Raw genomic sequence first — 26,527 nt, forward strand, 5'->3', positions numbered from 1 at the left:
ATAAAGGGCTTATTCGATAAATGATATTCTATTGACATACCTTAATAATACGAATTAATGCTATATTTAAAATTACATTTACAAATTAACAAATTAATGTATGTATACGCATAAAATTATGGACGCGTCTTTCATCCTTTCTGAACGTGACTACCGTTCTATTGATTCGACCCCGATTCATGCACTAGGCATAGACTTCAAATTATAGAAACAGTTTTTTTTTTCATTATATATATGTATAATTGGCTCTTAAATATACCCTTTTTGGGTGTTTGACGGTATTCATGGCGTGCGTCTTGATGTTGTTCAACAAATGGAGGGACCTACAGTTTTAATCCGCCTCCGAACGGCAGATATTTTTTATGAGTAGCTTTTTCATGGCAAAAATATACTCGGAGGTTTGCCATTGCCTGCCAAGGAGGGACCGCTATTAGAAAAAACTTTTTCTTTATTTTGGTGTTTCATGTACGGAGGTTCGAACCTAAGTAACAGAACCCAGTTTTTCTGAAATTGGAAAGGTTTTTATTTCATTTGTTTAGTAAATGTCAAGTGTTTGAATTTTCAACATTTCTTGGAAGGCCACCTTTCGAGTTACTGGCACAACAATTTTCGTGGAGAGTTATTCAAAGAAAAAATGCTCCGCAAAATTGCTTTCAGTAGTCTTATGATGATAAACCTAGTTAAATTTGTAAAAAAAATGTTTCGTTTAAAGTGCAGCGTTATATATTGGAGAAAAAATTTCGACTAAGGGGCATGAATACTGATGTGAACGTAACAAAGCCACAGTGTCCTCTACTTGGTCAGAATTAAGCTGTCATTTGAGTGTCCTGACACACAGCACTCATTTATTGTGGGTGGACGACAGGTTAAACGGCAGCAAGTACGATAAGAAAATATTCATTTCCGTGCTTTCTGTTTCGTGCGACAAAGCCCCATTGCGCGTGTAAAATATGTAAAGCCAGCGCAACTTTGTTATTGACATTTAAGTACTTGTACAGTAAATAAACCGTGGGCATATGTTTTTGTACACTAGGAGTCATAAATCTAGGTCACTTCTATTTTTAAACATTTATTCATTAAAATCTTAAAAGCGTAAGATAAGTAGATAAAATGTAACTAAGGAGAACTGGGCGATTATTGTTATTATTATTATTTTTTAATATGAGCGTAGACTTTTCAAGTTCGTTGTTCTTATTAGTTTGGGGAAAAAGAAATCCATTATTTTTGCATAAAATTCAAAACTTTATTTAAGATATTTAGGATTGTCCGATTTGAGTCAAATATGCACCGTTTTTTTTAAATAATTAGTTGCCATTTTAAAGGTAGGTTCAAACTGCCTCTCTCATAGATGTTCTTATTGGCAAAAAACTCTAGTAGATACTTTCCATTTCAATTCAACCGGGCTATTCGGGTCATGTTCTTCGATTTCGATCAAACTCAAATTTGTTGCTCTCTGGTCAAAATAATGAGACCCGTATTTTTTTGTTCGCCCGAAAAAAATTTTTTTCAAGAGTTCTCGGCAATTTTGTTTTTCAGCTCAAAATCGATTTTTTTTAATTATATAAGAAATTTTTTTTTTTAAATGCCCATAACTTAGTCAAAATGAACCGATTTTAATAATTCTGGGTTCAAAATGATCGTCATTACTTACACGAGCGACTTCATGTAGAAACAATTGCAAAAAAGTAGTTGGAATTTTTTTATTTAGAATTTTCGAAATGACAGAAAAAGGTGGTAATCGCTTGGTGCCAGGTCCGGACTGTATGGTGGTTGTATTGAGACTTCCCAACCAAGCTCCCAGAGTTTTTGGCCAATCACTACAGACGTGAGTGGCCTTGCGTTGTACTGATAAAACACAAAACCTCTTCCTTTGGCTAATTCTGGCCGTTTGTGGTCAATCGCTAGCTTCAAATGGTCCAGATGTTGACAGAATAGATCTGAATTTTTTGTTTGGTCATACGGAAGCAAATTATAATAAATGTTTCCTTTCAAGTCCCACCAAAATAAACAGTAGAACCTTCCTGGCCATTAGTCCTGCTTTGGTCACCGTTTGACCTGCTTTATCACGCTTTGACCACGATCATTTTCGCACAATAACGTCGCATGTGACCCTTTTTTAATTGCGAATATCTGGTGGATTGTGGATTTTCCAGGTCTAAAGCCACACTGATAAGGTCCAATCAGTTGGTTAATGGTGGGCTTCAGCCTTTCACATAATACGGTCGCTAGAACCTTATAGATGATATTTAAAAGACTAATCCCGCGATAAATAGCACATATTGTAGGATCACCATTCTTGTATATTAGAATGAATAAAGAAGCAAAGCGAATGGGTTTGATGGTGAATGAGGACATAACGAATTACCTCCTGTCATGAAACAAACAGTTGACAGCACTCGCATGTCGTGGGTCACTGTTGACAGTTATGATTTCGAGGTTGTAAGAGATTTCGTTTATCTTGAAATCCAACGAAGAATTTCTCTTGCCCACAAGTGCTACCGTGGACTATGTGGGCAATTGAGCTGTAAACTAATAATTTACAAATAGTGATGAAATTTATTTTTAAAACTAATCTATAATGCCGGTAAGCAAGTTAAATTAATGAAATATTAAGCTTTGAAGCTCATTACCTTATATCACTATATGCGCCATCCTTAGATTCGTTTATTCGCAACCTAAAATATAGATTTTTAAAACATAAAGACATATGTTCTTCTTGGCTTTCAAACACGTTTTCCCGATAATAGTTCAAACATTGAAGAGAATGCTGTACTAAATTAAATAATTGTTTCATAGTTTTTATAGTCATGACATAGAAGGGAATTCTGAGGAAGTTCACATAGAATTAAATCTTTGACATAAACTAAAGTGCAATATTAAGTCCGAGGTAAGGATAAAGCAGTTTTCAAAGCCATTGAACTCTTCCGAAAAGATACTCTGCTGAATATATAATATATAATTTAATAATTATTTTAGCAACTCCTCCTGTGAGAATTAAGGAAAAGTGTATGAGAATGAAAACAATTTGAGAGATACTATAAACTTTCATTAGTTCATGCAAATTCAGAGAGAACGTAGGTTCGATTTTCGGTGTAACACCAAAATTAAGAAAAAGTTTTTTCTAATAGCGGTCGCCACTCGGCAGGCAATGGCAAACCTCCGAGTGTATTTCTGCTATGAAAAAGCTCCTCATAAAAAAAATATCTGCCGTTCGGAGTCGGCTTGAAACTGTAGGTCCCCTCATTTTTGGAACAACAACCCAAAACGGGTGTACGCGCCAATTATGTACTTGTATATATACATATAATTCATGCAATTAAAGTAGGTTGGTGTTCGTTTTCTACTTTAATTAGCTTTAATAACCACTTATGATTTTCCAAATCGAATTGTTGAAACAAACGAGTCACGACGCTCGTGGAGGAAAAAGGAAAGGAAATCATTAGAATATTTGTAAAACAAATATTTTTTGGAGCTCTAAAAGTGTTTTTCTCGCTACCATTTGCGTTTCAATATTCTTATCTCCGTTTTCTTTACAATCGTAATACGAGTTATTTATTTAAAAAAATGTCTTCACTTAAAATTTAGCCTTAATTAATGTATTTTCAAGCTCTTTAACTATCTTATTTTTCTTTGGTTCCCATATCTAAAGAATCCAAAATTCATCAGTTGATATCAGGATAAACGAATTCGGATTTTCATCAGTCATTGAGTTCCCTAATGTGTTTTTTATGTTTTCAATTTCGAAAAAACCGTTGGCAGTTGGTCCTTGTATATTCGGAATACATTCAATAGGAATTTTACAACTCCCTTTCTATCTCAGGAGGAATGGAATAAGGGATTCTCACTAAAAAACTTCTACACTACAGTCTATACAGATGGATCTAAAATGGATTGTGGTGTTGGAGCAGGTATATTTTCCCATAGACTTAAATTGAAAAATCTATACGCCTTCCTAATGCCTGCAGTGTATTCCAGGCGGAAGTCTTGGCAATTGGGGCGGCTTGTAGGTTGCTAATCGCAGATTTTTCTTTTAAGGGCAATGTTGCTATTTTTGCGGATAGCCAACCTGCAATCCAAGCACTGGAACCACGGAATCAATGGTTATCAGGTACAAATAGTAATTTTTTGTTGGGTTTTGGATCATATCTCTAACCACAATTGGTAAAAAATAGAAAAACATATCAAATATTTAGAAACGTAACATTTTCTTAAAAAGCAGCAAGAATGCAAAAGCAGACGGTGTGTACGTGATTTATCAGGGTACTAATTCAACTTGGGAGTAAATGCCAAAACTATTACACCATATTGTCAAGAAAACAGCTACACATTTTCTCAATCTTTAAATATTTAAGGAGCGCAGACATTCGGTAAATCCACGGATATAAGATGCATTTGTATATTAAATATACTTTTAAGTCTGCAAAACTATGGGATTGGACCCTTTAATTTTTCACCACATATACATATAAATGACCATATGTGCATGTATGTATATGACTTTATTTTTGGCGTTTTACGAAGAGAAAGCGTGTTAGAATTGCACAGTTAATTAATTTGTTTTTTATTCCAAACAGGATTATGGGAAGAGATTGCCGATAATCATTTCAGTATTGCGGGGTAAATTTGAAAAGTGGGCGCACGTGCCCTTGGTCAATGTTGCTAATGTAAATATCCCGTACGCTATTCAACATTTATGAGCATGAATGTACATGTGTATGTGGGCGTATTGCAGCTTCCTGTGCTTAGTTTAAGCGACCATGGCGACCACCAACTGTGGAGGTGAAAAATGACAAAGTGATAAACTTGCAATAAAATGGAGCAATAAACGGGTGAGGTAGGGTGTTAAATATAAGCAGTTTGTAGCCACAAAAAGAAGGCGGTACTTTGATATCGTGTTTGTGTGCTTGGTAGTGCCTTTTGGGTTCCTGAATTGTGCATATAGAAATCTACAGTCAGTCGATGTCGCGAGCTTAAGTAAAACAGTTGTGTGCATTAAGAGTATTATTTATTTGAAGTCTTCCATGAAAAGCCACAGCTATAAAAATAAAAAGGAATAATTAAAATAAGTGTAAAGCAAAAATCGGAACTCAATTTTTCGTTTTACGTTTACAAAATTCCCAACAAAAAGTGTGAAATTATCATAAATGGGTTAAATTGAAATATAAGTAATATGAGAGCCTTATGAATAATAAATAAGGTAATTAAACGATTAAAACCTTGGAGTAGAAGAAAACCCAAATTATAAAACACAATATAGCAGAATGAGTGTAAGTGTCGATGTGGGCGTAATGTGGCGCTTTGGTGTAAGAATGCAGACACCGTCGGCACATATACATCATCAGCATTTCCATCACCATCCGGTACCTGGGCGTTCCGTAATCTACAATGGTGCATTCGGTGAGAAATAAATTTGCACACTAGTTACACTAATAAATAAAGAAGTGAAATATTTTTATTTTAGTGCTATACTCAATTAAACCCGTTTTATTGAATGTGGTATGCGATATATTATTGACTTCTCGGAATAAATGTTTAATTTAATCTTTAAAAACGCCCGCCCGTATTTCGAAAGAGCGTAATCTGTTGTCATCAATTTAAAAACCATATTTAATTAAGTTTTAAATCTGAATTGAAAATATGTGCAATAATTAATTAATTACAGAAGTTGTTTCTTAAATCAGTATTTCGCTCAGCTCTTCCTTCAAAAATTGTTATTTATCAATATTGAAATATTTGTATACACATTTTGGTTTCATGCTTACTCTTCTCGATGTTGTCACGAAGAATTGCCTATTCGATTCTACATATTCCTTGTGGATTGGCATATCTTTTCTCTCACTGTTCCACATTTTGTCGATTAATGTTTAAATAAACTTTTTTCTTGACCAATAGATCAATTTGGATCGCGTCGATATGACGTTATTATAAACGAAAATTTTGTCGATTTCTTATACAAACATGCTACAGAAACTTTAACCGCTCTGAATATAATAAATTTTGTAGTTCCGTTAGAAATACCGGAACTTTTGTTTGTGAGACATCTCAATGCTCATAGGTATATGAAGCTTCTGTCTTCACTATGCGATAAGAAATGTAGTCAAATTTGAAAACATTCTTAGTCGCTTAGGAATAACAGTCGCGTATGCGGACGATATCGCAATAGTGGCAACACTGTAATTCGTGCAAAAGCAGAAGGCAAAACCAAATATCTGAAGATCTCGAGCAGCGAAGAGAGACGAAGTCCTGAAAACATAGAAATCGGGACATTTACCTTTGAGGAAGTTTAACACTTCAAATATTTGGGAAATAAATAAATATAAATAAACAAAAATAAGTTAAAAGTATGAATTGTAAAGTACAGCAAGGGCTGAGATTAACATAAATTATTTGTTGTAACAAAACTCGAAAAAAAAAATTGCTCGTTGGTATATGTATGAAATGCTATACTTGTGACAATGAAAATACTAATAATAAAAAAAGAAACTTTCTCCGCCAATATACCTTCTACTCAAATATGAACGAGATGTTATCAATAAAACGGTCCGCGGATGACATATGGCAAAAATAAATTTTTTGTTTTTTAGTAGGACTGTTATAAGCTTACATGGCAAATTTCAGCGTGATATGTCACATAGTTTGTTTTCTGTGCTACTGTAAACAAGTCAAGCTCGAGTGTGTTCTTCTAATTTAACGATGGAAATTCAAGTTGAACAAAGAATTTGTTTGAAATTTTGTCATTCCAACAAAATTTCGGCTTCAGACGCCTTAAAAATGTTGCAGACAACCTATGGGGACTCTGCTCTATCGCGTGCACTTGTTTTCCAGTGGTACAAATCGTTCAAAGAGGGCCGTACATCGGTTGAAAACTTGCCTTATGAACGTCGTCCAGCAACATCAGTAAACGACGAAAACATCGTAAAGTAAAGTAAAAGGAAATTGTGCTTGAAAATCGCACAAATCGCAAAATCGGTTAACGCTGAATATTATTTAGACGTTTTAAAGCGTTTGCGCGAGAACATTCGTCTTAAAAGGAAGGAATTGTGGGACAACAAGTCATGGTCATCACGATAATGCACCAGCTCACACATCACGTCTTGTTCGCGATTATTTGAACAAAAATAATGTTAATATCGTTCCGCAAGCACCGTATTCGTCTGATATGGCTCCATGTGACTTTTTCCTGTTTCTCAAGCTCAAGTTGCCGCTCCGTGGAAAACATTTTGAGACAATTGAAGTCATAAAAGAGAATTCGAAGAACACACTCGAGCTTGACTTGTTTACAGTAGCACAGAAAACAAACTATGTGACATATCACGCTGAAATTTGCCATGTAAGCTTATAACAGTCCTACCAAAAAACAAAAAATTTATTTTTGCCATATGTCATCCGCGGACCGTTTTATTGATAACGTCTCGTTCATATTTGAGTAGAAGGTAAATACGCCACACAGAAAATAAAACTTGCTTAATGTGTTATTTAGGCGAGCTTGAAAACGTAGCACACTTCCTGGCGCGCTGCCCAATATTAAGAGAATATAGAAAATTCTATTTCGGAAAATTGAGATTAAATGATTCACAACTGATTGTGATTCTTAATGGGGAAAACGATCATTAGGGCGAACTTTTTCGTTTTATTAAATATGCCTTTAGATACAGAGATTACTTAATGAAAGAGCTTAACTGGTTTCAAAAACCGAAAACCGGAGAATTGTTTTCCACGAAAAATAAATCGACAGACGGCTCATGCCATTCTCGTTGAATTATTGTAAATATTTTTTTCTTAATACATACTAGAATAAGTAATTATCAAAATTTTATATATTCTACTTTTATTTGCGATAAATACTACTACTACTTTAAATACACAATGGAAAATGAATACGTACTAAATCTCGAATTTGTGTTCAGTGATATCTCTTTCGTATAGTTGACGAAAATTTAACCATCTGTGATTTATTAAGATTATTTTACATAACTCTTGACCATCGGCAACTTAAAAAGTACCTATATAAGGTTAAGCTCCGAGCGGCTTACGAAAGCTGATTATTAGTATTAGAAGATGAATGCAGTAGTAGACCGATATGAGTTTCTACGAAATCACCCTGTAAATCAATCAAGTGCTCTTACGCTCCCAAGTGTAAAAAGGCGCTTAATACGAATATAATCGTACACCACAACGGAACCCACATTCGAAAAGAAGTGGGAGTCGACTTGCCGGCCATTGAAAGTAACTCGGTATAAATATGGTTAACATCCATAGCTTTTCTTCTTGCTATTTTCTGATTGGAATGTCAAACTGTCCTAGATCTTTGGTTGTGCCTTATTTCTTCTTTTGTATTCTCATTGAGATTTGGACAATAAAACTACCAAATTGCAGAAACAAAATATATGTAAAAGTTGTTAGGCTTTAGCGAAGGCACCTCCTATGAATTTGCTTTGGGTAAGGTATATCTGAGATTATTTTTATGAGAATTATTCTGCAGCTTAGCAAACCGTCCACTGTTCTTGTGTTCTAAAAGATTCTTATACATATGCCGCTATCCATGCAAGAGAATATGTTCCACTCAATACAATACTGCCCTCAGACCATGTACAGGGTTGCCCATATTCGACGGACCCATCTGGCAACCCTTTATGTTTTGACAGAGACGTCAGATCGCGTAATGACATACCGCGTTAGAAGCGCCAGTCCAAGCAGATTTTTACCATGGAACAGTATACGCCACGCGAGTGCTCCCAAATTGTTGAAATTTACATTCAACAAAAGAAGTCAATTGTGAAAACTCAACGTGCGTATAAAAAATTAAATAATGTGAAAAGTGCGCCTTCTAAGAACACCATTAAACGTTTGTACGAATGGTTTTCGACTGGTGATGCTCTTTCTAAACCAAAGAGGCCAAATCAAAACCGACCAAGGCGATCGGATGAGAATATTGCTCTTGTACGGGCCAGTGTTGAGACGTCGCCAAGGACATCCCAAAATCGCCGTTCTCAGCAGTTGGGCATTGCTCGAACCACTTTACAACGAATTATCCGCATTGATTTGCATTTATTCCCGTATAAGATTCAATTGACGCAAAGATTGTTGCCTGCGGACAAGCCTCGTCGATTGGAATGGGCCCAAGGAGTCATCGAAATCCGTCGGGTCGGGCGAATATGGGCAAACCAGTACTTTGACAGGTTTGCTGACAAAAACTGATATTGTGTAGGTGATATAAAAAAATCAACGCATCCACGTTACTTAATTGAACTCTGAACAATAGATTACTAGACATGGTGAAAAGATTTTTAGAAGTGTGGCCAAGATCAGACCGTTAACCAGCTCTTAAGTTTACAAAAAACCGAGATTGTGTGGTGATATATAGTACGAGAAAAATCAACATAGTCACCCCACATGTTATTTTGTTGCCATCTGACTGAAAAGCGTAAGAATTCGTGTGAAATGACCGGGCACAATTCCGCTGCTGAATCCCCTATTATTGGATCAGAGGGTGTCAGATTTATACGGAGCATGAGTATTATTTTATTGTTGGGAATAAATTTAGCTACGTTGACGTACTCACCTTAGTGAGTTGGAACGCATCGATCGTCGTTAATTAATCCCTGATTAAGATTTCTTATTAATAGGTATAAGAGGATCTCGGCCGAACACCCAGAAAGGGTGTACGCGCCAATTATAGATATATATATGTATATATATATATATATATATTTATGTGCGGGGCGGTAGATCCAATTGACGTTGGCCGTAGCAGAATGTGCTTATGCGTTAATACCATTTGGTAAAAATTTTTCTAATCGTGGTCGTCCCTCGGTAGGCAATGGCGAACCTCTAAGTGCATTTTTACCATGAAAACATCTCCTCAAAAAAATCTACCGTTCGTCTATTTTGGCAATTCTTCTTTACTGAACTGCAATGACCTTGAGTCAGGTAATAAACTCTCGAAAACTCAATGAGCTACCAAGCCATACCGAGGTATAGTAGGGGTTTCTATTGCCTATTCTATAGTAGGGGTTTCTAGTCGCCCGTAGAATGTACCTACAAGTACATACAAATATATCTATATACGAAAATTCTAAAGCGGGAAGCCATGAGATTGTAAGTGTTTATTACTAGTAGGAATATTTAAAGGAATTGTCTCGTTTTTAGTAACATCTCCGGAGGAGGAAAGTTATGTGCAACAAACGACTTGTTTTATTCGTAAGTTGCAAATTGGTTGGTTATATAAAGAAACTATGATATAGTCATATATATTTTATAAGCTATACTATATTACGCCAGTTTTCAGTTAAAATGTCGTTTTCTTTTAAATGTGTATTATTTATTAGTCTTCATCTTTTGTTAATGTTTAATCTTCAATATTGTCATGTTCCAAACAGCAAATATCGTAAAGAATACATACAAATGTAATAATATTTATTATTACCAAGAAAATATATATTGTAAAGGGGTTTCCAATAAGAGGTGTTATTTTGATATTCAAAGAAAAATGCTATTTTTTAATACTAATGATTGGATGTTTATTTCATTATAAAGAGAAAGGTATGCCGTTAATAGTGGAATATAACAACAGGAAAATGACCACCACGACCACGCTTATAGGACAATATCCTCTTCATGAAATTTTCCATAACCGAATTGCAAAGTGGCTGCCCTATGTCCTCGATAGCCTCACGAATTCCATCTTTGAGGTCTTGAATCGACCCTGGGCTGTTGGCGCAGATCTTCTCTTTCACGTGGCCTCAAAGAAAAAAGTCACAAGGTATAAAATCACAAGTTCTCGGTGGCCAATTGTGATCACCTCTTCGAGAGATAATACGGTCCGGAAACTTTTCTCGTACAAGATCAATGGTTTCGTTGCTTGTGTGGCACGTAGCACCATCTTGTTGAAAATAAACGTTATCCAGATCAATACCATCCAATTCCGGCCATTAAAAATCGTTAATCATCTTTCCTGTTTAACACCTAACACCTGTTATTGGAAAACCCTTTACTATCAATCATTTGCTAAAAGAATATTTTGTTACATACATTAGTACACATAATTTCTGTTTAAAAAAATTCATTAGCACTAACAGTAGCCGTCTCTGATTCGCTACTTCTCTGCTCGCTATGTTTTGGCTCTGCTCAGTTAATGATGCATGTGAAAGCAGCAACAAAGTTATCGAGCAAGATTTGCCACAAGCGAACATGGTTATACCTCAAAAAACTGGTATAATTCAGTATGCTCAAAGCGTAAGTAATCAGTTATTGTTTTTAAATAATTTATCATCAGAAATGAGTCAACAATTTTTAAAGGAAACGCAAGGTGTGGGCAGTGGTCGAAGTGGTCTGCTGAAGTGTATGGAAGGAGGAGTTTCTTCACGCAAGGAAGAAAATATATACTTATGCTTATATTTTAGGGGACATGATAGCCCCAAGCTTCATTGTAAGTTGAGTGATTTGTTTTTTGTGTAAATATGCAATAGAAAAAATACATTTTATAAAGGACACTTTTACAACTTCACCTTCAAACAAGGGAGATAGATTAAAAGCTTTGGTCATCCGAAGCAAACGTGTGAGAGTAACTTCGGCTACCACGCCATCGCGGACGCGGCAGCAGAATACAACCGCTCATTTCTCGCGAATTCACAAATTCGACCAATTAGTCACCTTTCAGGCCGTAGATGACTAGATGTGAAACTCTCTCATTTTATGGGAGAGCACGCTCAGGAACTAGTTTGAGTACTTGGCAACAACACCAATCCCTGGGTTGATGAACAGATGATAGACGAAATGGCGGGCGGTCAGAAATTACTACTCGCTATGGATGCAGTGAGGAAAGGTGCCGGAAAATAAGACTTACGAAAACAGTTCGTTTTTACGTTAATGCCGCTATATACATATATAATTTCCAGGGATTTATATTCAAATTAGAGAGAAAAATAAATATGAAAAAGTTAAATATTAAAGTTAGTGCAAGGTTGATATTTTAAGCTAATCAATTATATCGCAATACTGTTTTTTAACAACAAAATGTCAAAAGTAAGGAGTAAGTGGGTTTGAGGAATAGTCGACGACAATGAGTTTTCAATTTCTCAATTCCAATTATCTCGGATTGTGATCTGATCAAATGTAGGGTATGTGGATTTTTTCGTAAACAAACCGTTGTTATCACCCCGGTTACGTCAGCATATCAGCTTATTTCTTCTAAACCACTAAGAGCCGGCTAACGGTCTAATGTTGACCACACTTCTGGACTCTGTAAATCGTGCCTTGATCAAATATAAAAAAACCCAATGGGACATCTGCCACCCCCTCTTTCGCCAGAGTGGCTAATACACCTTCCAACAACGATAATATATCAAAGAAATATATCAACAAAATTTATAGCATACAAAAAATCTCAAACACAAAAAATTCAAATCATGACACAAATTCCACAAAATCATACGCTAGTAACCTCTCATCCTCCAAGAATAATTCATTAACCCAAGAAGAACTTATTGAAAACTCAAAACATACTGCTCTTTCCACCTCTCACCCCTTGAATCCTTTCCTTTCTCCTCCTTTCTCACCCATTTCTCTCAACCCTTAACTGCCCTTCAAAACAGACTTAGCGAACTGGACTAAATTTCAAAACTACTGCCTTCTCTACTCCGAATCCTTCCCCTTTTCATCCAGATCAAGCAGGAAACCTCTAGAATACAAAAAATCATTCGTACCGCACCCAACCAATCTATCCCTCAATCCTCCGTTAAACTACTCACACTGTTCCCTCTCTGTGGAACATCGAACTCTCGGCACAAAGGCTAAATAAACAACGAACATAACAACAGTTTAAATGAAACCGCTCGCCGCTCAGACGCAAAGGCAAAATTGCCAAAACCGATCGTTACCAGAAATTCGCTAGCAGCATCAACTCTTCTTCCGAACCCAAAAAAAATTTGGGCTTATATAAAAAGGCTATCTGGTTTGCACTCTTTTTCCCCCATTTCTTCCTTAAACATACCTAGAGGCAATCTACTACATCCTCAAGACATAGTCCTAGAATCTCTCAATAATTTCAGTAATTCCTCCCCTGATACCAATTTTCTGCTAACAAACTATTCTTACTACCCTATACTCACTCTTCCACTCATCAGTTACCTCCTGAACTTTCCTTACTTGAATTAAAAATGGCTCTAGGCTCAGTCAAAGGTAAAACTCCTTCTATAGACAAAATATCCTACCCCATTATTAGATACCTCCCGTCCTCTCCCGCCTCATCGTCCATTACAACAATATTTTCCGTACTGGATTCTTTCGACAACTTTGTAAAACAAGCGCCATAATCTCCATATTGAAACCTGGAAAGCCTGCTTGCGAAATCTCTAGCTACCGCCTCCTCTCTCTAATCCCTTGCCTGGGAAAACTTATGGAAATAATTGTTGCTGCTAGGCTCTCGTGGTATCTTCATTCCAACAATCTAATCCGTCCAAATCAGGTAGCCTTCAAAAATTACCAAATCACTATCGATGCACTCTTACATCTAGATCAATTCATATCTAACGCCTTATCCAAAAAAATCATGTTTCGTTACTTTCACTCGACTCTGAAATGACCTTATATATATATTATAATATACAAGTCATCTTAAGGCAACTCATCAAATGGAAAATTGGGCATCGCATCTACAACTTTGTTAAATCCTTTCTTTCCAAACGCAAAATCAACGTTCTTATTTCTAATATTTCCTCCCCCATTCTACCTCTTGATAACGGCACTCCTCTGGGCTCACCCCTACGGTCATTATCTTTACCATAGCATTTAACGAAATAAGCTCTATCCTGTTCAACTTCCCCAATATATGGCATCAAACATATACTGATGACATTCTCCTATTTTCAAATTTTTCTCACCTACTCGACAGTTTCTACTTTCGAGGAAATTCCCGCCAGTTTATCCTCATGGTCCTCTTCCTCCGGCGCTTCCATTTCCTACACTAAATCCAAGTTTCTACATATTTGTAAAAAATATAATTGTAGTTTCCCAATACTCACATTCATCAATACAAATATTCCATGCTCACATACTCCCAAGTTTCTTGGAATTGTGTTAGACAGCAAGTACTCATTTAAATACCATTGTCAGTACCTCCGAGATGGACTGATAATGAACTCAAACATTGTAAAATACCTGTCATCCAAGCGTTCGTTCATTGGCCCAGCTTTACTCGTACTAGTCAACGTTGTAAGAGCTCTTAGTCTTTCTGTCATCAACTACGCTCTTGAAATCTACGGTCATCATGCAAAAAATAATCTAAAAATGCTTGCGGTGCCATATCACACTGCCATTCACAGAGCGCTTCGGGCTTTTCCCACGTCACCCATAAAAAACATTTTGGCAGAATCCGGGCTACCGTTCTTGAAAGGCATTATGAAGGACAATATCTGCAAAATTTACCCTAAGCTCACCTTCGGCACCAATTTGACGCTTCGTAATGCTTTCTACTCAGCTACCTCTCGTAACCGTTTTACAAAATTACAATTGTCTATCTATACGTGAACGATATGAAATGTTACCTATTCAAAACACCATAACTTTTTTGGGTGAAATTAGTTTTTATTGATTTCAAAGACCAAATTGTTCAAAAATTATTACAATATTAACATATATTCACTTTAGCTCGATATGACCACCTTTTGCCTTGACTATAGCCTTCAAACGGTCAAAAAATGAGTTGCATGCTGCACGAATGCGATCTTGAGGTATTTGGCCTATTTTTACAGCGCATCCATACTGGCATATTTTTTAGTCCTCACCTTGCTCTCCAAATGGACCAGATGGAATAGTCCATCGGATTTGCATCTGGCGAATTCGAAAGCCATTGTGTGGACGAAATGAAATGTGGAACATGATTTTTTAACCATTCTTGGTTCACACGAGCTTTATGAGACGGTGCCGAGTCCTGTTCCACCGTCCATGGTCTACGACCGAAATGTTTGCGTGTCCACGGCTCTAAAGCAGCTTCTAAAAGATTTTCCCGATGATAAGTCGCAGTACGGCGGCCGCCGTAGCCGAATGGGTTGGTGCGTGATTACCATTCGGAATTCACAGAGAGGTCGTTGGTTAAAATCTCAGTGAAAGCAAAATCAATAAAAACATTTTTCTAATAGCGGTCGCCCCTCGGCAGGCAATGGCAAACCTCCGAGTGTATTTCTGCTATGAAAAAGCTCCTCATAAAAATATCTGCCGTTCGGAGTAGGCTTGAAACTGTAGGTCCCTCCATTTGTGGAACAACATCAAGACGCACACCACAAATAGGAGGAGGAGCTCGGTCAAACACCTAACAGAAGTGTACGCGCCAATTATTTATTTATTTTAAGTCGCATTCACTTTGACACCAGGCCCGATAAAAACGATTGGAGAGCGTCCATCAGCGGTCACTGCGGCCCAAACCATTACTTGCGATGGGAAATTGCCATACGTAGGCTCAAATTCTCGTATGAGCGTTCGGTCAAGTTAACACGATCGTTTTGAGTGTTTATGAACTGCTCAATTGGGACATTTTTTTCATCAGAAAACACAATGTTAGGAAATTCGCCACGTTCGTGCAAGCGCAACAACTCCTTTGCTCTTTCGCAACGATGTTTTTTTTGATGGAGTGAAAGATTATGTGCTTTTTGGAACTTGTAAGCCTTGACCTTGAGCTCATTTTTCAATATGCGTCGAATGCTGTCTTGCGATATTTTCAGTTCTTTGGCGATTTTTCTTCCACTTCGACGTGGATTTCATTCAAGTCGAGCATTCACTTTCCGAACCATGTCTGGCGTTGTTGCTGGTTTTTTGGTCCACCTCCATAGCGTTTTGCAATGCTACCAGTATCGTTGTAACGTTTTATAGTGCGATACACAAACATTTTATTCACTTTGAGGTGACTGAGCTCACGAACAATGGCTGGTTGTGATTTTCCAGCCAAATATAACGCAATCACACTATTACGTTTGAATTCCATCACAGAAAAAAAAAAAATTCAACAAAACTGAGACGCAAATGCTTTTGATGGCTTATAAACAATATATTGAACTGTCATTAGAACAATTTTGACGTTAATGTCATGAGCTGTTTTACAGATACAAGCATTGTGAAGTTCGTTCACTCTGTAAATGCACCATATTCGCCAAAGATAATAACTTACCACTAAGAAGTCCCCACTTACGTAAGCCTCGTAACCCCCCGTGGCTGGTTTCAAAATCGTCATTCATAGATCAGTTATCGCTCCTGCCCAAATTCAGCACTCCTAACGCAGTCAGCAACGCTATGTTCCGCGAAACCATGTCTAGATTCAAACAAGATAACTATCGGTTTATTTGCACTGACGGCTCCAAACCAGTATACACTACTTTCGCTGTCGTAAGCTAAAAAAATGTACCAATTTCATACGTCCTACTTTTCCCCTTCTGCTTCATCTTTACAGCGGAAGCTACTGCAATATTGCACGCTGTCCAACATGCTACCAAAAATACAGGAAAATAGATAATTTGTACCTATAGCCAATTATGCTTTCACGCCATCAATTATTGCAATAACACCAATAACATCATCAACTGCATTAGAGACAATCTCATCTCATCTCATCTACGCAGACAAAATGGCTAAAGACACTACTTTCATCCCGACAGTCACATCCAGTCTCTTCATCAAGAGCGACATATGTATATCGCCTTGTTAATCAAAAAAGACGCACCAAGCTGGCTCTTGATTGGATAGATTACAACCATCATTACTCCAGAATCAACCCAACCCGTACCAAACCTCACTACCGTTCATCCATACCAACAAACATGCTCACACCGAATCGCACTCACCATATTCACACATCTCCAAATACCCCTTCTGTTATGCTTCAACAAGCGTTCTCCGTCTAATTGCTTTCTGCCCAGGACTCGATGTCAAAAAACAAACAGAATTTCGTTGGAACTGACCCCACCCCACTTCTCATGAACCCATCTGAAAAAAACAAAAGAACAATGTACGGATTCCTAAAAGACGTCGACCTACTCCGAAGGAAATAAAACCGTCGATACTTCCCGGACAGCTGATAGTCCCTGATGCTAGTGCTGCATGACTACTCCTATTTATATAATAGTTAATATTGTATAAGCTTAATTAAAATTAAAATAAAAAGTTCAAAGGATTCTGGTTCAAGTATATTATTATAAACTGCAAACAATAACTAAAACTAAATAAAAATATTTAAACTCAAAAGTGTAGTTATGAAAATTCATTTAAAATCACTTCCCTATAGTTCGTCATGCAGCCAAATAATATTTGAAGTGTCTTCGGATAACAATCTTAATATTTCTATCATATGAGTGGCCATAAAATGCCAGTTTATAAAAGCACATCTCGGGAAATAGTATCGAATGCAGATGAGAAGTAAAAAAAAAATGTTAAAGTTTTCATCTTTTTTCTTCCCTTTTTTGAAAAAAAAAAAACAAACAATTACGGCTTTTCGGAACGAGATTGGAATTCACTTTTTTTTTTTTAATATTGTGTTGATTTGAATTTTCAAATTGATAATCCCCTATACAAAAAGCTTTCAGGTGCATATTTATAAAATTCGTAACTTATACGATCTAGGCCAGGGGCTTTATTATTTTTTGATTCCCTTACCACAGATTTAAGCTCGTGCATTTCAAAAGACGCATCCAGAAACGGTTCCGAGATGCCCTGCATGGTCCAATGTATAGGAAGCCCGACATCCTGGCGGAACAATAAAGATTTGAAATGATCCTAAAATTTAGAAATTGAAGGGCTATTTAAACTCTGGGCGAAGGCTTTTTTATTATTAGCGTTATGTTATTAGCGAGACGCCACTCAAGCCTTTTCTGACTGCATAATTTGTTGTAAATAGTTCGGTAGTTTAAATAGTTTACTCTGTATGCTAATGTTACCCAAATAGTATGAAGAATAAATGCATTAAGCATTAATAGCGAAACTTAAATTGGGTTGTTCTATAAAATACATTTTTCTAAATCGAACTGTTTTCTACAGCAATACGGGTAGAAGTATTTCTTTGCGATACAACCAAGTTGCCCTTAACATTATGAGGCGTTATTAACCAGCTGGTTAATGGATAAGAGGAATCACCAAAATGAAGGAATCGATTGGAAATAAACTTTGTGACTCCTATTAGTTTGCCCTGATCTTCTGTATTCGTTTATGGAGCTTTGATGCGAATATGCATGTAGTTAATAGCTCCAATAACACGCGGTGTCTCCCACTCTTTTCCTCAAATTTCTTTTCCATATCCGCGGCTGCTATACCTTGCAGCCAATTTATATGATCCATGTAGAAGCATTGCTTACCACATACCAGCAGTTGGCTGATATACTCCAAATAGGTCGCCATGCCGTCGAAACGTTGTAGTGTTGCTGATGGACCAATATGCAGCAACACTTTTCTCCTTGGTGGAACTCTTATCCTCCTACCAGAGTTAGTTTTTGGTGGAACACTGCTTGCATAGTTGACTGAAAAAGCTTAGGGTTAAATTACAACCATTTGGTTTGTGTACCGATGAAATACAGTAGGTTCTGTTTTTATGCGGCTTTTTTTTATGCGGTTTTGAAATAGTGCGGTTTTTTTTTAAATTACAAAATGCATGTCGACCTATGGGGAATTGTACATATAAACAAGATTCTAAACCAGCTAAGCAAAAACTCATCACAGATTGCATCAGAAATGCTAACCCTACAAGTATGGAAGATATATAAAGATATAATTTTCAAAGATACAATATTTTGTTTATGCGATTTTATTTAATTATTTCAGATTCATGCGGTCTATGGAACGTATCTATAGTAATAATATGGGACTAGTGCCCTTTTTTATGCGATTATTTCAGATTTATGCGGTTTTAGCATTTGAAACGTATCTATAGTTTTACTATAGAACTAGTAGCTTTTTTTATGCTGTTTTTTCTTTATGCTGTTTCTTGCGGAACGTATCTACCGCATAAAAACAGAACCTACTGTATTCTACAATTGACCGCCGCAGTCTCATGAGTGATTTAATTTCATTTTTTGAATATCCTTCTATTACGTCGCAAGAGTTTGAGTATTTAGTTGAATCTTCTCGTTCGGATTATTCTGAATCCGAATTGGAGCAGCCAATACACCTGCATTTCTGATCATGAGTATTTCTTCATTTTCAAAGTATTGGGAAACCTGACCTTACCAAATTTGGTCGCTCGCTATTTATTGTTGCGTTTGCAATCTGAATTGAGTTTAAATTTTCTAAATGCTCGATGTTTTCTTCACACCAATAAATTCTCGGTGAGTAGTAGCTCATTAAGTGCCTTCAAACAAATTATTTTTTTGGCAGCTGTTTTCCAGTGCTGCCAACGCATGCGGCTAGCTAGCTTGATTTGGCAGCAAGCAATATTTTTTTTGCAAAGAATGAAATTCGTACCAATTTTTAGTGGTCAAAGAAAATCATACGAGACAAATTAATATCTAAACATATTGAATGGACAATGAGCGACAAAATTTGGTAAGAATAATCATAATCGGTAAATTATTCCTGCTTATACTTGGAAGCGCTGCCCTAATTATGGCGCTTGTGAGTTGAGGGCTAAACACGAAGTTGCTTGAAGATCGCTTTCGCATACACATTTTCCGTTTAGCGAGCAGCCGAATTTTCCAGCGAGCGGTGAAATGGTGAATCGAAAGCAACTATATACTTGACCTTCGAAATTTAAAAATGTAATGGTCTTCCAGCAAACGCCCGAATTGTAAGAATTGACTTACTCTATCGGAAAATTAACAATTTTTGCCTCGTACGTCAATCATCTTTATCACTTGTGAACTAGACTGCAGCTTGGAAAATTAATTTTGTGCCACCTTTTACATAAATATTCCTTGTACGCATGTTGTTATGCAATATAAATGTGTTGTGGCATTATGTACAGTCGTCACACAATTTATTCGTACACTCACAGTTTATAAACAGATACACCTGATACATAGCACGATGTATACAAACGAACAAAATTTTATACTATGTTGCGTTCCGCACGTGAAGTCAATATTTTTCGTCTTCCAGCTCTGTGGTGATTAGCTTCCAATTTACCAGTATTAACGTAATTAGCAATAACACTTTGCACCGTAGAATGCGATTTGCCAATTTTTGATCGATTTCGCGCAGAGACCTGTTTTGCATGTACAATTTAAAAACAATTTTACGCATTTCTAATGGTAAATCCGCACTTCGTCCCATTTTGTCACTTTCAATCGATATATTACTAAAGCAGCGAGAAAAACTAAAAAAAACTATATTATTTCGTTTTCAGAAACATTAGTAAAAACACATTTTTACGGTTACTTTTACAATCAATTCAATATCATGAACTGAAAGTGTATGAATAAATGTTTTACAGCATTTTGCTACGTCTGCCTGCTTTCCTTGGAATCCCTCAATGTGAGTTTTGTTTGCGGCAATTCATCAGGAATTTAACATTCTTACACTGACCCAAAAAAAAATATATTGTTACAGCAAATATTTTGCGCAAAGCTAAAGTTTTTTACGTACTACGCAGGGTGTACGAATAAATTGTGTGACGACTGTATATAAACATAGCCCATAAGGTCTGCGTACTCCTTACAAATATTTTTAAATTGATTAAAAACACAATAAAAAAATTAAAAATTAAAAAATATATTGATAAAATATACTTATTCTTTCATTACATTCTTAGGTTACAAAATAAAAATATTCCTCACTTTATTGACTACATAACGGTAAATAATTGTAGCAACGTATAAATATAGCATCCAGAAAGTCTGAGTACAATTTTAAAACATATGGGAAAAGCATTACAAATAATATATAATATGTTAAAATGTTCAAAGACCCCCATTTATCCATTGTCGATTCAATAAATTCTAACTAACCTACACCATAACTCCACCATCGCCGTGCTTGACTGTACCATCCAGATTTTGTTTCCCAAGAGCTGTTCCTGACTTGCGCCAAACCATTTGACGACCTCTTATCCCAAAAAATACAAAATTTACTTTCGTCTAAAAAATGACTTGTTTCCAAAACTTGAGAGGCTTATTTAAATAATTATTAGCAAATTCAATACGCTTTCTTCTGATCACAAGTGAAATAAACGGCTTTCTTCGAGCGACTCTACTATGATAGATAGCTTTATGTAGAACTATTCTGGCAGTTTTCGCACAAATACTTCTTTTAAATGTTTCAATGTTTTCAATAATTTTTGATGATGTAATTCGAGGGTTGATCTTTACCATATGAATTATGCTGCGCTCTTCTCGGACTGATAGTGTTCTTGGACGCCTAGACCTGGGATTAGATGTTAAAATCCTGGTTTGCTTGTAATTGTTTTCTACGCGTCGAACAGGGGAAAACGCTCTCACATAGTATGAAGTAAATAAACTTCAACGTTACTTCATTAAAAGAATCAAAAACTACCCGAGTTCACTTCGAATTATGCAATAACACCAGCCACTAATTTAGAAGATATCTACATTTATTCTTTAGAGCTACGCATAAAGTATATCTGGAAAATCATTTATAAATACAATTGCAACAGACTCCCACACAAACAAACACAAGGCATCTTAAGTAAAAATGTGTTTTGGCTTAAGCATCTGAACGGCATAGGAATGGAGTTCAGTCTGAAGTTTGAAGAAACCATCACCGCTATAGACTGACAAGATCACTGTGCGCAACTTCTTACCAAAATCAAAGTAAAAGATGTCAACATGGCAAGGCAAAAAGCACAGTCAAGCGCGACGCAAATTTATAAACAAATTTGAAGATATGCGGCTAGCTGATATTACGACAATTTTCAAAGCAAGATGTGGTTTACTAAAGCTAAATGCAACTCTCTGCAATTTAAACGAGGAAGAAGATATGCAGCATTTCTTAGGAATATGTCCGGTACTGAAGGAGATCAGAACGAGATACCTAAATGCAGCGAAATGAAGCAAAAGTAATAGATATACTTAATGGCCACAATTGGAAAAGACTAACTTGCTTTATATACTCAGCCTTACGCTATAGAGAATTTTTTGTTTCAGAGTTTAATTTTTGATTAATTTTTGAGCTGTGACAGACAACATTGTATTGTCACAAATTTATTATTTCTTTCTTTATGTATTTATACATATATTCAAATGAATTATTGTATAAATTATTGAAATGTAAGATGCAATATTTTTAAATAAATAAAGAATTACTACTATATACTATATATAGTATAAATATTATATATAATTTGCGCGTACACCGTTCTTGGGTGTTTGGCCGAGCTCCTCCTCCTACTTGTGGAGTGCGTCTTGATGTTGTTCCACAAATGGAGGGACCTACATTTTCAAGCCGACTCCGAAGGACAGATATTTTTTTATGAGTAGCTTTTTCACGGCAGAAATACACGGAGGTTTGCCATTGCTGCCGTGGGGCGACCGCTATTAGTACCGTTATATGTACCGCTTTCTACATGTATACCTATTGCATCAGCTTTTTTAGTGATGCCTTGGTTGCTTTTTGTTGCGTATCGAGAACATCAACGATACTCTTAGCACCACGATACGTCGTCAAAAAGATTTCAGGGTTGCGTAGGGAACATGTTACTTTGTTCGAACACAAAATACATGTTACAATGAAGTGAGGAATCTTCTTATTTTCTTTTAATTTTGTAACTTAAATTTATATTGTGTTTCTAATCAATTTCAAAATATTTGTAAGGAGTACGCAGACTTTATGAACTATATGTTTGTACATACAGCTGTTGTCAGCTAATTAGAAACGCTCTCTTTTGATAAACGCTGTTATTTTTTCTCTTAAAATCATTTGCATTGCTTTTGTTACTCTATTTACTACCCAATGCGCCTAGTTTTGTAGTTGTATAATTGAAGTACCGTTAATATTATCCAACGCAGTGCATGGGCTACTTAGTTCAAGGTAAATAAACTGAGACAAGTAATTAGAAACAGTTGTTCAATGGAAGCATATTCGGCAAGTTGTGCTATTTTAATAGTAATATAATCGACTTTTTGGTATGTATATATTTTAAATTGGTTGTTTAAAAGCAACTAAAATATTCGTCTTCAGGATGTGTAATGGGAAAAAGCAGCAGTTGTACACCTGCCCTGCGCAGCTCCATTTTTGACCTTCGTAAGGCTGGAAAGTCGTACAGTGAAATTTCTAAGCAAGTCAAATGCTAAAAAAAAAATGGTTTTTAACGCCTTAAAGCATATCTAACCTTTTAAGACTGTTGACAATGTTCCACGTAAGAAAAGGCCCCGGAAAACTTCAGCAGAAATTGACCGCAAGATAGCAATCATCTCCAAAAGAGACCCAAAAAAGACTTCCACTGACATCCAACGGGAAATTCAGGATCAATATAATTTCGAAATATCCAAGAGGACAATTGCTCGGCGTTTGGTCGAATCTGGACTGCATGGCAGAGCAGCACGCAAGAAGCCCCTTCTAAGCAAGATGCAAAGGAGACGGCGAGTAGTCTTTGCGAGATCCCATTGGTCATGGACTCCAAATCAATGGAAATATATCGTTTGGAGCGATGAAACCAAGATAAATCGCATAGGCCCAGATGGTAGAAGGTATGTTTGACGGCCAATCAACCAAGAATTCAATCCTCGCTACGTTTCGTGGGTAGTGAAGCATTGTGGAGGATCAATCATGGTGTGGGGATGTTTCTGGTGGAATGGTGTTGGCCCAATCCATAGGATTGATGCAATTTTAAATAAGAAGAAATACGTCGATATACTAAAAAATGTAATGTTGCCGTGGACAATGATCCAAAGCACACGGCAAAGTTGACGAAACAGTTTTTCGACGAAAATTCCATCAATGTTTTGGAATGGCCATCATCCAGTGCGGACTTAAACCCATTAGAGCATCTCTGGGATGACGTTAAAAAAGCCGTGAGTGCCAAAAATATCCCAAATATGGATGTCCTTTTCGCCGAAGTAAAAACGGCATGGCAAGGAATACCTGTGGCGCACTGTCAGAATCTCATTACATCAATGCGCAATCAATGTGAGGCAGTGTTGAAGCAAAAGGGTTATGGAACCAAATACTAACATAATCTTTATGTAGATCTGATAATACATTACTGTTTCTAATTAGTTGCCCTATCCTAATCGTGCATTTCACATGTTTTAAAAAAAAAATTTTTATATTTAATAAAGAATTGGGATCAAATTGTTTTCCACTAGTTTTTAAGTTTATCATATGTTTAAATAAAATTGGCAACAAGTTATGAAAATACGTGTTTAAAAGGAAAATGGAAAATTTATTTTGAAATGTGTCGTTTCTAATTAGCTGTCAACAGATGTACATCTAAACATCCTTTACCATCATACATACGTACATGTGCAGAAACTTTCATGTTTTAAGTTTTATTTTTCCTTTTCTTAATTTTTGCAGATCCCTATCAGCTACTGAATGCCGCATCCCATCGGTTGGTTGCACAGGGCTCTGGACAGATCCAATTGTGGCAATTCTTACTTGAACTTCTTTCCGATTCGTCAAATGCAAAGTGCATAACATGGGAGGGCACCAATGGCGAGTTCAAGCTCATCGACCCTGATGAAGTTGCTAAGCGCTGGGGAGAACGAAAGGCAAAACCAAATATGAACTACGACAAACTCAGCAGAGCTTTAAGGTAAGAAAGAGTGAGCGAGAAAGTGTCCCTGCACCAACGCTTGTATGGTGGTGCGCACACGCTTGGAAATTAAACAAAAAAAAACCAAAAGGCAGAGAAACAAAATGTGTTGGGCGTATGAGAAGTGCGACTAGGGAGCGGTAAGATACGTTCGTAAACACTTAGCATGTACAAGTGTGGAGAGTGGATGCCACACATTCATACATATACAGATATGTATATGTATATGTAAGACTTGTGAATTTTATAAAGGAAATTTATCGCATGCGAGTTTTTAGATCTTTGTAATTTCTCAAATTCCAAATATGTATGTACACACATATATAATACATTTACGTATATAATACCTATTAAAAATAGTTCTTTGTAATATATATTAATAAATATGCCTTTTTTCATTTCTCTTAGATATTACTATGATAAAAACATAATGACTAAGGTCCATGGGAAACGTTATGCGTACAAATTTGACTTTCACGGTTTGATGGCAGCATGTCAAGCGCAGGCACAGGGTTGTGATGCTACGACTAGTATGTTGAGTTCCTATAAACATCATCATCATCATCATTCACCCTCGATGGGGCTTCCGCATCATCATTATTCCAACCTCCAATCGGATCTCACCTCGGCCTCTTCATCATCGAGTATTGGCTTTCTATCGCCATCTACGGCATCTATACCTTCGCCAATTGGAATTTCGAGTTCACCCAACATTGGTTCAGGAAACCAAGTACATATTAATGCAACAAGTACAAATTTATTGCAGCATCAAGAATCAGCGTTAACTACAATCGTAAATCCAACATCCCCAACATCCTTATCATTGCAACCACCAGCGCTGGCACGTCTTTCCTCGACGGTGACTGAGACCACAAACGAAAATAACAGCAATACTGTTAGTGGAAACAATAGTAATAACAGTAGTAGCACATCCGTTTTGGCGCGCCCGCCCCCATACTGGCCATATTCGCCTGGTTCTTTCGATCCTCGTCCACCACCTAATACATTTAATTAACTCGTAAAATTATGTGTAAATTAATGTATATACTTAACAGTTGACTTAAGGCATATTTGTTATGCATTTAAAAGATGCAAGTTTCTACCTACCACCCGCAGCGTTATGTGATGTACCTTTTCCCGGTCAGGAAATAGGAAAATAATTGGTATGCATTTATGTGAACATGCATATACTTTTATATAAGCACACATGTTCAGGCATGTATTTACTCTCAAAACTGCGTAAAGGTATTAGAGAAATAATTACATATGCCCTGCAGATAAAATTTAAGTGTATGGCACCGGCACAGACGAAACTAGGGTTAATGTGGATAATCGCAATACACAGTTAGAAACACACATTTATAAATATATACCGCTACCAGAGGTAACTAATATAACACTGATTTATAGATAGGTGTATATACCTATAGCAGCACAAATGGACTATGAATAAGTTCATGCGGTTTTTTTTCGAAATTTGAAACTTTATTGACGTAAAATGGTTAGAAATTTAATATTCAAAGTATTGTCCATCGCTTGCTACTACTTTTTCCCATCTTTCTGGCAATTCACGGATTCCCTTTGTGAAAAATTCGGTCGGTTTTGCCGCAATCCACGAATCGATCCATTTTTTGACTTCATCGTAATTACGGAAGTGCTGGTCAGCCAGGCCATGTTGCATCGATCGGAAGAGATGGTAATCGGATGGCGCAAGGTCTGGACTATACGGCGGGTGGGGTAGGACATCCCATTTGAGCGTTTCTAAGTATGTTTTGACCACTTGTGCAACATGTGGCCGAGCATTGTCATGTTGCAAAATAACTTTGTCGTGTCTATCGGCGTATTGCG

The 26,527-nt window shown here is 36.6% G+C and overlaps 1 protein-coding gene across 1 annotated transcript in view; it reads left to right on the top strand.

The window, feature by feature from the left end:
- Window positions 1-26,128, top strand: part of LOC129247944 (DNA-binding protein D-ETS-6-like) — a 33,035-nt gene extending 6,907 nt beyond the window's left edge. The window contains exons 2-3 of the mRNA XM_054887327.1: window positions 24,442-24,679; window positions 25,088-26,128. Coding sequence (XP_054743302.1) covers window positions 24,442-24,679; window positions 25,088-25,694 — 845 coding nt within the window. The 3' untranslated portion in view covers window positions 25,695-26,128. The remainder of the gene's footprint in view (window positions 1-24,441; window positions 24,680-25,087) is intronic.
- The last annotated feature ends 399 nt before the right edge of the window (window positions 26,129-26,527 follow it).

Source organism: Anastrepha obliqua, chromosome 5 (assembly GCF_027943255.1).
Source record: "Anastrepha obliqua isolate idAnaObli1 chromosome 5, idAnaObli1_1.0, whole genome shotgun sequence".
In the NCBI taxonomy this organism is placed as follows: Eukaryota; Metazoa; Arthropoda; class Insecta; order Diptera; family Tephritidae; genus Anastrepha; species Anastrepha obliqua.